Source organism: Macaca thibetana, chromosome 3 (genome assembly GCF_024542745.1).
Source record: "Macaca thibetana thibetana isolate TM-01 chromosome 3, ASM2454274v1, whole genome shotgun sequence".
Classification (NCBI taxonomy): Eukaryota; Metazoa; Chordata; class Mammalia; order Primates; family Cercopithecidae; genus Macaca; species Macaca thibetana.
In genome coordinates, this window is record NC_065580.1 from 145,987,743 (window position 1) to 146,002,003 (window position 14,261).

General features: G+C 51.9%; 1 protein-coding gene across 3 annotated transcripts in view; it reads right to left on the reverse strand.

The window, feature by feature from the left end:
• Window positions 1-14,261, reverse strand: part of PRKAR1B (protein kinase cAMP-dependent type I regulatory subunit beta) — a 329,737-nt gene that overhangs the window by 59,503 nt on the left and 255,973 nt on the right. For all 3 annotated transcript variants that reach the window (XM_050784250.1, XM_050784249.1, XM_050784247.1), the window contains 2 exons: window positions 2,414-2,475; window positions 1,218-1,264 (listed from right to left, as the gene is read on the reverse strand). In XM_050784250.1, coding sequence (XP_050640207.1) covers window positions 1,218-1,264; window positions 2,414-2,475 — 109 coding nt within the window. The remainder of the gene's footprint in view (window positions 1-1,217; window positions 1,265-2,413; window positions 2,476-14,261) is intronic.

A 14,261-nucleotide genomic window follows, 5' to 3' on the forward strand; every position in this document is an offset into this window, starting at 1 on the left:
GAGATGACTCAGCCAGCCTGGGAAGCAGTGACCATCTCGGGTGTCACAGACCCTCAAAGCATCCTGCACTGTGGGGGCATCCAGGCCGTGTGCAGAAAGGCCGTAAAGAGACGGTCTCAGGACAGGTCATCACCATGAGCAGCAGAGGGTCCTTCGAGGGAGGCGTGGGACATGTCTGCTGACGCCCACTGGGAACTGACATTTAGCAGACAGCAGAAGGAGAAGCAGGAGCTAACGGGGTTCCCAGCAGAGCGGGGGACACACACCAAGGCCCTGGGGCTGCCAGTGCAGGCAGATTCCAGGAACCGAGGGAGGATGGTGTCACTGAGGTCCTTCCCGGTGACTACGTCAGGGGCTCGGGCCTGATTCAAAGGGAAACCAACTCCTAGGGGTGCTTTCCCAGAGGCTGCGCCATCCGCTCCGCACTGGCAAGGTCAGGCTGCCATGGAGGGGGGGAGCCCAGCGGGGGATGAGGGGACCTCAAAGCTTCACACCAGAGCACCCGGGCTCTAAACCAGACAGCGAACGAGATGGGAGCCAGAGGCTCTGGGCAAGACCGAGCTGTTAAGCCAGGGGTGATGCCGGCATCCCGGCCTGGCCATGGGGCACGAGACAGGGTCTCCAGAGGAGGAGACGCTTCTCCTTCCAAAACAGTGGGAGCATCTCATAAAAGGATGGGTCCCTCTGCTCTTGAGACAAGCGTGGGAAGATGACACAGTGAGACCCGACTCACGGCTTGGAGGTTCTGAGTGGGGAGCCAAACACAGGTGGAAAAGGCCGCCGCTGTTTGACCATGACGTCGTCGGTCCTATGGGGTCTGTAAGCACACCACTCTCCCACCCACTTTGAGATATTAACATCCCACGTGGTGGGTGAGCCTGGTGTATTCACCGGCCTCAGATCTGGAGATGGTGCTGGGTCAAACAGAACCACCCTGGCCAGCACCCAGCAGTCCCAGCCCGGGGGTAAGCAGAAGACAGCGGCCCTGGAAGACCTGTGGCTGCTGCCACCACCTACCAGCATCACCCTCGTTTCCCTCTGCACTTCTGATATTCCCATATTCTCTTCTAAGACACAGCAATTACATTTCTGGATTAAAACCCTAGAAATACGGCACTCAGCGCAGTGTTTGTTGGGAGCCTGGTGCTGCACAGAGGGGCAAGTCTTCACACAGGACACGCAAAGACGCACTATTTTCCAAAGAGAGTGATACTCACATCCACTTCCCCTTGATCAATGACATAGAAGTTGTCTCCTTCATTCCCTGTAACAAAAGAAGAAAGTCAACAGATACAAAGTACATCAAGACATAGAAGTTACAGTTCCTCTTGCAAACAACTATTGCAACACTGTTGCATAGACCCTCCTCAGGCAACATCCTGGGTGCCATCAATTCTTTTTTAATGACAAGATTATGGAAACATTGAGATAACTCATTAAAAAGCCTGTTATAAAGTTTCATTAGTGAACTTTCTGTAAACAATGAGAGGTGTTTTTGTTTGTTTTTTGTTGTGTTTTTTTTTTTGAGATGGAGTCAGGCTGGAGTGCAATGGCACAATCTCGGCTCACTGCAACCTCCGCCTCCCAGGTTCAAGCGATTCTCCTGCTCAGCCTCTGGAGTAGCTGGGATTACAGGTGCGCCACCACGCCCAGCTAATTTTTTTGTAGTTTTAGTAGAGATGGGGTTTCACCACGTTGGCCAGGCTGGTCTCGAACTCCTGACCTCAGGTGATCCACCTGCCTTGGCCTCCCAAAGTGCTGGGATTACAGGCGTGAGCCACTGCACCCAGCCTTACAATGAGAGTTTTATACGTGTGTGTGTGTGTGTGTGTATAATTCTAGTATATTACTTTAGTTTTATACATACATGTATATATTTTATTTTATATTTACTTAGTTTATACATACATGTATCTATTTTATACATACATATATGTGTATATATACATGTACACATGCATGTGTGCACATATACATGCATATATGTACACATATGTGCATATTATATATGTGTGTATGTATGTATAAGTATATATATATATGCTTGTAAAATTTGAGACAGAGTATTACTCTATCACCCAGGCTGGAGTTCAATGGCGCAAACTCAGCTCACTGTAACCTCCGCCTCCCAGGTTCAAGGGACTCTCCTGCCTCAGCCTCTGGAGTAGCTGGGATTACAGGCGCCCGCCACTATGCCTAGCTAATTTTTATTTTTAGTAGAGACAGGTTTTCAACATGTTGGTCAGGCTGGCCTCGAACCCCTGACCTCAGGTGATCCGTCTGCCTTAGCCTCCCAAAGTGCTGGGATTACAGGCGTGGGCCATCACACCTGGCCTTATACTATTTTTCTTTTTAAGTGCATAGTCCATTTTTCCCCTCCGGGCCTTGGCTCGGAGGAGCAGGCGGAACGTACCTTGCTGTATAACGGTCTCCCCAGCGATGTGAGTGACAGGGAACATAGCATCGAATATGTCACTGAAAAGCAAAACACGATAAATTAGGGCTGCAGGCAGCATGGGGACATTTAAACCCTTCCTCCCCTCACTTCACAAAAATCACTTCACAGTCATCAGGGAAAATGAGAAAATCCATGAGAGTTCAAAGAAGAAAACTGAAATCCTTCATGACCCAAGGGCCGGAGATGGCACTGCAAGCCCCGGGCATACAGCCTCCCAGCCCCATTTCTGTTCTATGCACAGACGCAGTTTGCTGTTTTGGTTTTTACAGAAATGGGGTCACACCATACGTGCATTTTGAACTCCATTTAGAAAAACAAAAGTAACAATAGATTGTGAACATTCTCCCGCCAGTAAATACAATGCTACTAGAATACAACCAGCAATCTGCATTTTTTTCCTTTCAGGGAGAACACTTTCAGTCCAAGTAGAATCCTGGGACCCTTGACACAGAAGGGAGGTTCGGAGCCTCTCTGTGGAAAACACAGACCTTTCGTGACACGCAAACTCGAAGCTGGTGAGGCCGAGTCTTGGGGCTGTGCCAACCAGGCAGCCTGACTGTCCAGTGTTCCAAATCTGGATGTGAAATGGACCATGCAAACAGGACCCAAGGGGCATGGGGGAGCTGGCAGAGGTGCCCGGGAAAAGTGGGGAAGCACCTGTCAGCCAGGAAGGTAGAGGGGCACCTGCCCCAGAACATGGTGCCAGCGTCCCACTCTTATTAATAGATGCAATAACCACCTTCGGAGACTGGACCCCTCAACGAGCACTTAGCCCACAATGTGATGCAGAGAAACCAGAGACCCAGGCAGCGAGTGCACCCATGGGGAGGCTCCGAGGGCAGCCTCCTGCCCACCCTGATGACTTAAAAAGGAGATTCTTGGAAACCTTTGCCGGCCCACAGGTGCACCCTGACTCATGGGGATGGGGGCTGAACCACCCAGGAAACAAATATAAAATCAAAGATCCAGACAGCCCTGACCCTCCCGGTTCCAGGGCCCATGAATAAGGCATTCTTAAAATAGTGGTTGTTTTCTCTTTATTTAAGAAATGCTTCTTTTTTGAGTCCTTGTTCCCAACTTCCCGGGCAACTCAGTTTCCTGTTTCCTCCGAGAGGGGGGCAGAACTGCAGGAGGGGTCAGTGGGTGGCAGGGCTGTAGGGAGGGCTGGAGAGGGGTCTCCACTGTCCTCCCACCTGGGAAGGGGTCAGTGGGTGGCAGGGCTGTAGGGAGGGCTGCGGGGGGGGGTCTCCACTGTCCTCCCACCTGGGGAGGGGTCAGTGTATGGCAGGGCTGTAGGCAGGGCTTGGGGGGGGTCTCCACTGTCTTCCCACCTGGGGAGGGGTCAGTGTATGGCAGGGCTGTAGGCAGGGCTTGGGGAGGTCTCCACTGTCCTCCCACTTGGGGAGGGGTCAGTGGGTGGCAGGGCTGGGGGGGCCTCCACTGTCCTCCCACCTGGGGAGGGGTCAGTGGGTGGCAGGGCTCGGGGAGAGCTGGGGGCCTCCACCGTCTGCCCACCTGGGTGGTGGGGCTTGGCTATGCTGCCCCAGCCCCAGTCTCAGGCACCTGGCCCTGGTGGGGACGTTTCCTGGCCACAGCCTCCCTGGTGCACATCTGCAGGAGCCGTCCTGGCACTGTGCTCTAAACTGCATTTCTTCAAAACCACAAAGAATGGGTTCTCAGAATGAACAGATCTTTAAGAAATCATTTTACAATTCCCCCCTCTTTTTAAAAAAAAAAAATATTTCAACTTATAATGGTGAAATATTCCATTAAAGGCCATAAGTAATCAAACGGACTCTGTGTACCCCCCACCACCCGGCTCAGGACCACACTGCCTCCACCGCTCTCTCCTGGGAAGCTGTCCGGCATCACAGCTGGGGCCCGGGTGTGGAGGCCAAGTGCCGCCTCCAACATGCTTGCTCTGTGTCACCACTTCGCACGTGGGCATCCGTGATCACACGTGTGCACCCGTGAAAAGCGTGCATTTCCAGGGGTGTCTGCATCACTGCATGTCACTGACATAAAGATACCCTTTCGCAATTCTATTCTCCCTCCTGACACATATTTTCTGAAATGCACCTGGGTGAAAACACAAATCTGGAAGCTTCTTTGCTCCTTTTACGGCTGCCTAGCATTCTTTTCTTTGAAGAGACGGGGTCTCATTCTGCTGCCCAGGCTGGAGTATAGGGGTGCTGCCACAGTTCACTGCAGCCTCAAACTCCGGGGCTCAAGGTGTCCTCTCACCTCAGCCCCCCGAGTAGCTGGGACTGTACAGGCACGTGCCGCTACACCTGCTTATTTTTTATTTTTTAATAGATGGATCTTGCTATGTTGCCCAGGCTGGTCTCCAATTCCTGACCTCAAGCGATCCTCCTACCTCAGCCTCCCAAAGTGCTGGGATTACAGGGGTGAGCCGCTGTACCGCCCTACCTGGCATTCTCTATACGAACACCCTCATTCCTTCACCCGTTCCTGCCCAGATGGACATTTTCAGTGCTTCTGGTTCCTGCCATCACCCGCTGGGCCACGATGGACACCACAGAACTCCCCACGAAGAGGGAGGCTGCACCCCGATGATTCGAGGCTCACATTCCACTCACGTGCGTCCACCGGAGCCTGAACAAAGGCAGGGGTTGGCTGAAACCTTTCCTGGGAGGTTTCGATCTCCAGACGGGGCTGTTCAGTCCTTGGTATCAATGAAAGTCGACTTTCCACACACCCAGGTGCCTGGGCGTGGCCCCGTCCAGAGCAGCCCCTCCTGGAGCGCCTCTTAAATGAGCCTCGAGGGGTTGCTCTGTTGGCCACACAGGTGTCCCTCACCTCCCCAGGTGTGCGCCTGCAGAGAAGGCCTAGTCCCCAGCTCTGTGATCAGCAGAGCCCAGAGAGCCCAGCCTCATTTACCAAAAAGGTCTGGGAGCCCCATTTTTCTTCAGAAGAAACTTTAATGCCCGAATGTCGCCAGCTCATCTCCGACAAAGGCCTGAACACAGACATCTCCAGGCAACAGCCCCGAGCTGCGGTCAGCTCTGCCCACGCCGCCCGCTGCACGGCTTCACCCTGCTTTTCCACCGTCTGCCCCTTTCACACAAAACCCCCATGGCTTCCTCTCTCTCAGCACTTAATGGAATTAAAAGGCCCTGGCCTCCTCTGTCTGTAAAAAGAAAAACAGTTTTCTCTTCTAATCCAGCAGTCACTCTGGAAGGTTAAGTGAAGCTGCTGGCTCCGATTTTAAATTGTCTCACATGGGGGTGCCCCCACCAACCCCATCAACAAACACAGCTTATCACGTCTGCATCAGGGGCTGTGCTGGGTTCTGGGGACACAGAAAGCCCCCCAGCACTCAGGCCTGGTAAGAGAAAGAAAAACACGAAGACATTCCAGCCAGCCCTTCCTGCGGGGGCCGAGGGCAGAGCCCCTGGTCTGTCTCTTGCTCCATCCTCACCCGCCCCTATGAGGTCAGCACTGCTGTTCTGTCCAGTTTCCAGATAAGGAAACAAGACACAAAGTAACTTCACCCAAGGTCAAGAAGCCAGGAAGAGGTGAAGTCAGGCTGAAGCCCGTATCATCAACGCTCCTCCACTGTCTGGCTTCCCTAGGTGCAGAGTCCTCCTCCAAGCAGAGCACATGCCTCCCTCTCACCCACCCCTCCCTCTCTCTGTCCCTCTCCCTCCCTCTCTCAGTCTCTGTCTCTGTCTCCATCCGTGCCCTGGACTGGTCTCTAAGCCGGGGGCTGAGGACTTGAGCATCTGGGACAGACACCACCAGATCTCTTTGAGTAGGAGCCCAGTAAGGAGCCCCTGCTGTTTGGGTCGTGGCTGGCCGGCAGTGCTCAGTCAGGATGGTTTCCAGGAAACGGCCCGTCTTGGGTTCCAGTCCCACCTGGCCTGTGGCTCAGAGATCACAAATCTTTTGAAAGCCCCCACCCACACCACTCCCAGTGCTGATGCCTCCCCCTCCTGCAACACCTCAGTTCCTGTACTTCTTACTCTGTGGATGGCTTCCGCCTCCCACGGCTGACTCCCCGACTCCCACAGCTGACTGAGCTCTGAGATAGAGACCACATGTTCACTGCAGGCTGCAGTGCCGAGCCCAGGTCTGACTCAGAAGGTCCTCAGCACAATATGGATGGTTGGTTGGGTGGGTGGATGAATGGACACATGGATGGACAGGTGGATGAGCAGATGAATGGATGGATGGATGGATGGATGGATGGACAGGTGGGTGGAGGAACAGGTGGGTGAGTAGATGAATGGATAGTTGGACAGGTGGTGGATGAACGGATGGATGGATGGATGGATGGATGGATGGATGGACGGACGGACGGACGGACGGACGGATGGATGATGGATGAATGGATGGATGGATGGACAGGTGGGTAGATGAACAGGTGGGTGAGTGGGTGGATGGATGGATGCATGGACAGGTGGGTAGATGAACAGGTGGGTGAGTAGATGGATGGATGGATGATGGATGGATGGACATGTGGGTGGATGAACAGGTGGGTGAGCAGATGAACGGATGGATGGATGGATAGATGGATGGATGGATGGATGGATGGATGGATGGATGGACAGTAGGTGGACTGAAAGATGATGGATGGGTGGCTAATAGAGGAGAGGAAGGAGGGAAAAGTGAATGAAAACACAGATGGCTGGAAGGATAAATGGAAGGATGGCACTGTCTCTTTAAGGGCACTGCAACAAATATCAAAAGCTGTTGAAGCAGCCACCCTTGGGACCATCAATTCCACATTTAGGAACTTGAAGAAACAACTGGATGACTATGAAAAGATGTAAAAATATTGCAGTATTATTCACTGAAGCACTATCAGCAATAGAGGTTTTAGTAAACAAATCACAGTCCTTCTCAGCAACCTAACACCATGTGGTCATTAAAGATGGTGCTGTAGATACATGTAACAAGGAATAAAGGTGTTCATGGTGTTGCCAGTGAAAATAGGGTGTTGATGAAACTGCACAATTTAAAAACACAACCATAAAGTAAATAACCTAGAGGCTATGCATTGTAAGGCTAATAGCAACTGTGGGGTAGAGAGGGGGTGGGGTTGGGTCATTTTAATGTGTTTTTTTCTTCTTTTTTCTTTTTTTTGGATTACTTGTACTGACTTGTATTTGCTAATTTTCTATAATTAAATTGTAAATCTGTATAATTTTAAAAATGAGGCCGTTCATCATTGGGGAAGACACTACATGCACTCTTAAAGGCAGACTTAAGGCTCTTAACATTTTTAAAGTAACCAAAAGAGGCAAAATGTAGCCTTTAAAACATGAACATGTGCTTTTCTGCGTGTGGCACAGACTCCAAGCCCACAATGCCTGAGGAAGCGTACGGGATCGGAACCAGCAGCTCTGTTCACAGCCAAACTCGCCTTCAAAAGGCAAGGAGATAGCACGCCAAGCTCAGCCCCCTGAAATCACACACGCGGGGTTGAACGTGAGTAACTCAGCCCGTCGTTCTGCTCTGTGAATTCGCTCCAATACCTGCAGAAACAGGTCCAGCTCCCACTACGAGGGCCCACCGACCTACATGGTGTACCAAGGCCGGCCTGGAAAACACCATCATCTCCCAGAAACGCCACTTCCTTCCTCCCCCAGCTGCCCCGGGCCTCCCGAGCCAAGACAAGCTCAGGTTGGGACTCGCACAGGAATGCTCATCTGAGAATGTTTCCGGAAGCCCCTCCACAGCCTGCAGAGACCTCTCCCAGCCCCAGGACAGGGAGGCCTGTGGAGCCAAGCGGGTGCAGTGCCGTGAGGTCCCCACAGGGACAAGCAGGGCTGCCACTAAGCGGGTGGGAGACACCCAAGGACTCATCCACCACCCAGGGAACCAGGCTGTGAGGTTCAGGTCAGCATGGCGGGCGGGAGGTGTGGGGCCCACAGAGAGGAGGGGAGCCAGGCCCAGACAGCAGACGCCTGCAGACTCTGCACCCCCCGTGCCCGACCAGGACAGGCCAATGCAGGGCTGGGCACTTCTGCAGACTCACAGGAAGCCTCTGTCCATAGTCCAGCTACATCTGCCCAACCTCAGCCACTCAGGACTATCTGCACACAGAACACTCAGCAGCATATATGACAGGATGTGCAGAACGACAAATTCAACCTGCCGCATCAGCTCCAAGACGGTGGAACCCGGCGAAGACCCAGGTCTTCCAACAAAAGGCTGGGTTGAATGCCTTCCGCCCAAGGGAATGCCCCATTTACATCCTCTCCTCTGAACTTCGCCGCCACAGGCCCTGGTGCTGCCCCACTTCACAGACAAGGAAGCTGAGGCTTAGGAAGCTGATGCGGGCTGGATGTGGTGGCTGGCTCATGCCTGTCATCCCAGCACTTTGGGAGGCCGGGCACCGCAAGGAGGTGAAAGGATCACTGGGCCCAGAAGTTTGAGACCAGCCTGGGCAACATAACAAGACCCCGTCTCTGTAAAAAGTAAAAAAAATTGGTTGGGCGTGGTGGCTCATGCCTGTAATCCCAGCACTTTGGGAGGCTGAGACAGGTGGATCACTTGAGGTCAGGAGTTCAAGACCAGCCTGACCAACATGGTGAAACCCCGTCTCTACTAAAAATACAAAAATCAGTGGGGTATGGTGGTGGGTGTCTGTAACCCCAGCTACCTGGGAGGCTGAGGCAGGAGAATCACTTGAACCTGGGAGGTGAAGGTTACAGTGAGCTGAGATCACGCCACTGCACTCCAGCATGGGCGACAGAGTGAGACTCCATCTCAGAAAAAAAAAAAGAAGAAGAAGAAAAGAAAAAAAAAAGTAAAAAATGTAGCTGGGCATGGTAGCATGCACCTGTGATTCCAGCTACTCAGGAGGCTGAGGCAGGAGGATCACGTGAGCCCAGGAGGCTGAGGCTGCAGGGAGCTGAGATTGTGCCACTGCACTCCAGCCTGGGCAACAGAGTGAGACCCTGTCTCTAAAAACAAAAAGAAAGAAGGAGAGAGAGAGAGAGGCAAAAGAGAGAGTGAGACAATGAGAGAAAAGAAGAGAGAGAAAGAGAAAGAGGGAGAGGGAGGGAGGGAGGGAAAGGGAGAGAGAAAAAGGAAGAGAGAAACAAAAAGGAAGAGAGAAAGGCAGAAAGAGGAAGAGAAAAAGGAGAGAGAAAGAAAAAAGAAAGAAAAAGAAAGGAAGAGAAAGAAAAAGAAAGAAAGAGAGAGAAAGAAAGAGAAAGAAAGAAAGAAAGAAAGAAAGAAAGAAAGAAAGAAAGAAAGAAAGAAAGAAAGAAAGAAAGAAAGAAAGAAAGAAAGAAAGAAAGAGAAAAAGAGAGAGGAAGCAAGCAAGCAGCTGAGGCTGAAGCAGAGCCCAGGCAGGGGCTGTGTTCTCACCACTGACAAGACCCACCCAGGCCCAGCCCTGCACGCAGAACACACTGGGTGGGTCTCGGCCCCTTTTGGCTGCAGGTACAGGCCCTGTCTGGTGTAGTGGGTCCTCACCACAGGTCCTGGCCCCTTGTGCTGGAGGCAGCCCCCCTGGCTCTCACTGGCAAAACGAGGTCTCTCCGGACAGACTCTCAGGGCCTGGAGAGGTCAGAGATCTCCATCAACCACAGATGGAGGGCCTTCCTTCCCTTTCCACCTGCCCAGGGTCACGCTTCCACCTCTGGCCAAACGCAGCCACTACCTGTGCCCCCCCAGGCCTGCCTGGCTCACTTTGTCCTCACTGATCCAGGGGACCGGGGGACCAGCTGGGAAACAGTGACGTAGCCCAGGGTCTCTCTGGGGCCGCGTCCTGCCAGCCGGCAGGGCTCATCTGAGCTAGGCAGGCCTGGCCTCCTCAGGCTGTGGTCCCAGGAGCACGCTCTACCCGGTTCTGCTGTGGCAGCCATCGCACAGCGGCTCCTCACTGGCCACCAGACCCCAGCGCCACGTGCCACCTTGGCTGAGAGTCCGTCTGCCTCCCTCCCTGATGACAGCTATAACTTCAGAGCCCAGCGTTTTCCCTCCACACCCAGCTCTAAGGTGTGGTTCCCAGTCCTGCCCGCGGCATCGACGTTTTCAAAGACACATTCAGGACAAGATCCGACCCTTGAGGCCAAAAGCCACCCATGAATCCCAACCTCATGTATTTTTGGGAGAAAAAAGTGCAAATGGGGTGAAGCGCCTCGGGCCCTTTATTCCCCGTCCAATAAAAACAGCCAAGTGCTCATCCCGGGTAATTTAAACAACAAGGAACATTTGGGGTTTTCTTGTTTATTTTAAAATCTAAACCCAACCACCCAAGTGCCTTTTATTTATGTATTTATTTATTTTTTGAGACAGAGTCTCACCCTGTCGACCAGGCTGGAGTATAACGGCACAATCTCGGCTCACTGCAACCTCCGCCTCCCAGGTTCAAGTGATTCTCTTGCCTCAGCCTCCCGAGTAGCTGGGATGACAGGCGCACGCTGCCATGCCCAGCTAATTTTGTCTTTTCAGTAGAGACGGGGTTTCACCATGTTGGCCAGGCTGGTCTCGAACTCCTGACCTCGTGATCTGCCCACTTGGGCCTCCCAAAGTTCTGGGATTACAGGCATGAGCCACTGTGCCGGACCAAGTGCCTTTTTTTTTTTTTTTTTTTTTTTTTAAAGACCGAGTCTCACTCTGCCACCCAGGCTGGAGTGCAGTGGTGCCATCACAGCTCACTGCAGCCTTGACCTTCTGGGCTCAAGCAATCCTCCCGCCTCAGCCTCCCAAGGAGATGGGACCATCCGCCCGAACCACTACCCCCCAACTAACCAAGTGCCATTTTAAAAGCAAGCTAATATTTGGTGTGCAAATAAATGTGTTGGGCACAACCTATTGGTCAGTCACTTGCTCAGACCACACTAATATCAGGCCAGCTGGTCAAGTCCCACCCAGCCCTGTAGGAAAGAACAGTCACACTGGGTGATGGGTCTTGTCTGATGGGTCTTGTCACTGACTGTCACCCTGGTCCATTCCAGATGCTCTCCCGGCCCCAGCTTTCCATCATCTTCCCCCTTCCTGGCAGGAGGCAGAGCCTGGGCCTGTGAACCCAAGGGGTGGCAGCAGGCACTAGGTCCCTCCCAGAGCAGAGCCCAGGGCGTGGCAGGTCAGATGGAAAGCAAAACCCTCCTGGGTACCGCATAGCGCTCACACTCGCAGCCTCTCTCCGGGCAAAGGGCTGTATGGGAAAGCCTAGATGCCCCGCCCCTGCACAGACACCCCCAGTTTCTCTTAAAACATGGACTTGAGCTGTGTTCACTTTCCCCAAGCCAGGAGGGCTCCAGGGAACCAGAGGCCCCACCCACTTTCCCCCACCCTCCTCCTGGGACCCCTCAGCACCCCCACCCAACCGAGGACCAGTGAAGGCTCCTTCCCACCAGCGGTAAGTGCAGGAGTTAGGGTGGGAGAGGTAGAGGCAGGGCAAGGTCCGGGAACACAGCCCGCAGACCCATATCCCTGCACTCAGCCACCCGCTCAGCTCACAGGTGGCCACGACACTCAGATTGGGTCCTGCTGGGGCCACGGTGCAGCAAACCCCGCTGTTCCCGACAGGGCCACAGACCCTGCATTTGGCAACACTTGTGTTTTGTGGGACATCCTATTCAGCATCTTTTCTTTAAACCTCAGATGCAAATACAGAGCCCTCAGTTCATGACGTTCTGTGATCTGTTCTTGTTTTATCTATACATTTATTCCTGTCTTCCCAGCGCCCTCTCAGTCCGTGGGCAATTGCTATAAGATATTTGAGGTCTCCCCTTTCGTTTGTATGTTTTCTCTTAAAACTTAGAATCATAAGCTATGTGCATTTAACCAAAAAATGGTATCCTGTTGAAGATTTCACGCTGTTTCTTCTTTTTCTTCACGGAGTCCACATACCCTAGATCTACCCATGTCACCACATTGCCTGACACTTTGGGGCTGCGGCTTTGAACTGTGGTTTTGTTTGCATTTACATCTCCCTGATCTCTAAGCTCTGAGCTGCTCTTCAAGGGCTTCTTCTCTGGTTGTGCTTCCTCTTCTGTAAACTTCCTGTTCATATCCTGTGCCCATCTTGATAGAAGTGTTGGTACCTTCTTTCCCACTGATTTGCAGAAATTCCTTGTGTGTTTTAGATACCAGTTGCTTGTCAGGTTTAGATATTGCAACTGTTTTCTTACACACAGTAACCTGTTAACTTTTCCATGATGTCCTTAATTAAGTAGACATCTTTCATCTGATATAACCTCTTTTTTGCTTTATGGTTTGTGCTTCGTGGGTTTTGTTTAAGAAAGTATTTTCCCACAACCAACTAATGAAATACTCTCTGACATGTCTGCCTGGGCTGCCATCGCAGAGCGCCACAGACTGGCAGCAAGACCCTGTCTCAGAAAAAAATGAGGTCCTACTGGAGTAGGGTTGGCCCTAACTCAATATGATTGGTCTCCTTATAAAAAGAGGAGACTTGGACACACACATGGAGAACACGGTGTCCATGCAGAGTGAAGAGTCAGACGAAAGCACAGCAGGAAGGCAACACGGCACCTACAAGTCAAGGAGAGGCCAGGTCAGATCCCCACACACAGCCCTCAGGGGGAACCAGCCCTGCCCACATCTTGAGCTTGGACTTCTGGTCTCCAGAAGCATGAGACACTAGATCACTGTTGTTAAGGCCAAATTTGTCATTCTGTTATGGCAGCCCTAGAAACTAATACAGTGTTTTACACATAGTTGCTCGTTTAATTCTCACAACCACCTTGTGGCATATATGATCATTACTCCCCTTATCCTCACATACAGGTGGGAGCAAGATGGAAGCACAGAGAGGTTAAGGAACCTGCCCAAGGTCACACAGCTAAGGAATGGTGGTGCTGGGATTCAAAACCAGGTGATCTGGCTCCAGAGTCCTTGTCTTAACCACTGCACTAAACTGACTCTTGCATCTATTAAATATCGAGCTCCCATATGTGCCTGCACCTCCTCTCAGCTCTCTGTCCCATGCCATTGTTCTGCCGTCCCTTCCTGCAGGGCACCTGGCTCCATTTATGACCAGGGCTTCCTGCTGAGCCTCAGCTCTTGGTAGGAGAAGTCCCTCTTCTTTGTGCTTCTGTTTCAAAGACGGCTTACCTATTTGCAAATTTTATTCTTTCCTTTCCTTTCTCTTTTTGTTGTTTTTGGTTTTGTTGTTGTTTGTTTTTTAGAGACAGGGGTCTCACTCTGTCACCCAGGCTAGAGTGCAGTGGTGCAATCGTAGCTCACTGTAGCCTGAACTCTTGCACTCAAGTTATCCTCCTGCCTCAGCCTCCTGAGTAGCTGGGCCTACGGGCACGTGCCACCATGCCCAGCTACTTTTCTTTTTGTTAGAGATGGGGTGTCTCTGTGTTGCCCAGGCTGGTCTCAAACTCCTGGGCTCAAGCAATCCTCCTACCTCGGCCTCCCAAAGTGCTGGGATTACAGGCATGAGCCACCACACCCGGCTCATTCACATTTCCAAACGTGTTTACCACCTCACAACATTCCAGCTGCAATTTCAAGTGGGGCTGCTTTGAAGGTAGAGATTAATGTGAGGGAGAAATGATATCATCATATTGAGTCATTTCACCCAAGAATATAGACTGCCTCTCCCTATTCAGATCGTGTTTTATGTCCTTATAGAGGTTTAAAACTTTCTCCCTAGAGTTTCATGTAATCTGTATCAAGCACATTCCCGTTTTCAGTGGCTGCTGCCCTTGTGAATGGCATCCTTTCAAATTCTATTCTCCAGTTACTTCTTGCCTATGTCTCTTCTCTCATTCCCTGTACCCACCCAGCCCCTTGGGCTCTTTATTTTTTTTCTCTCTTCCTTTCTGTTGAGACAGATTTAGTA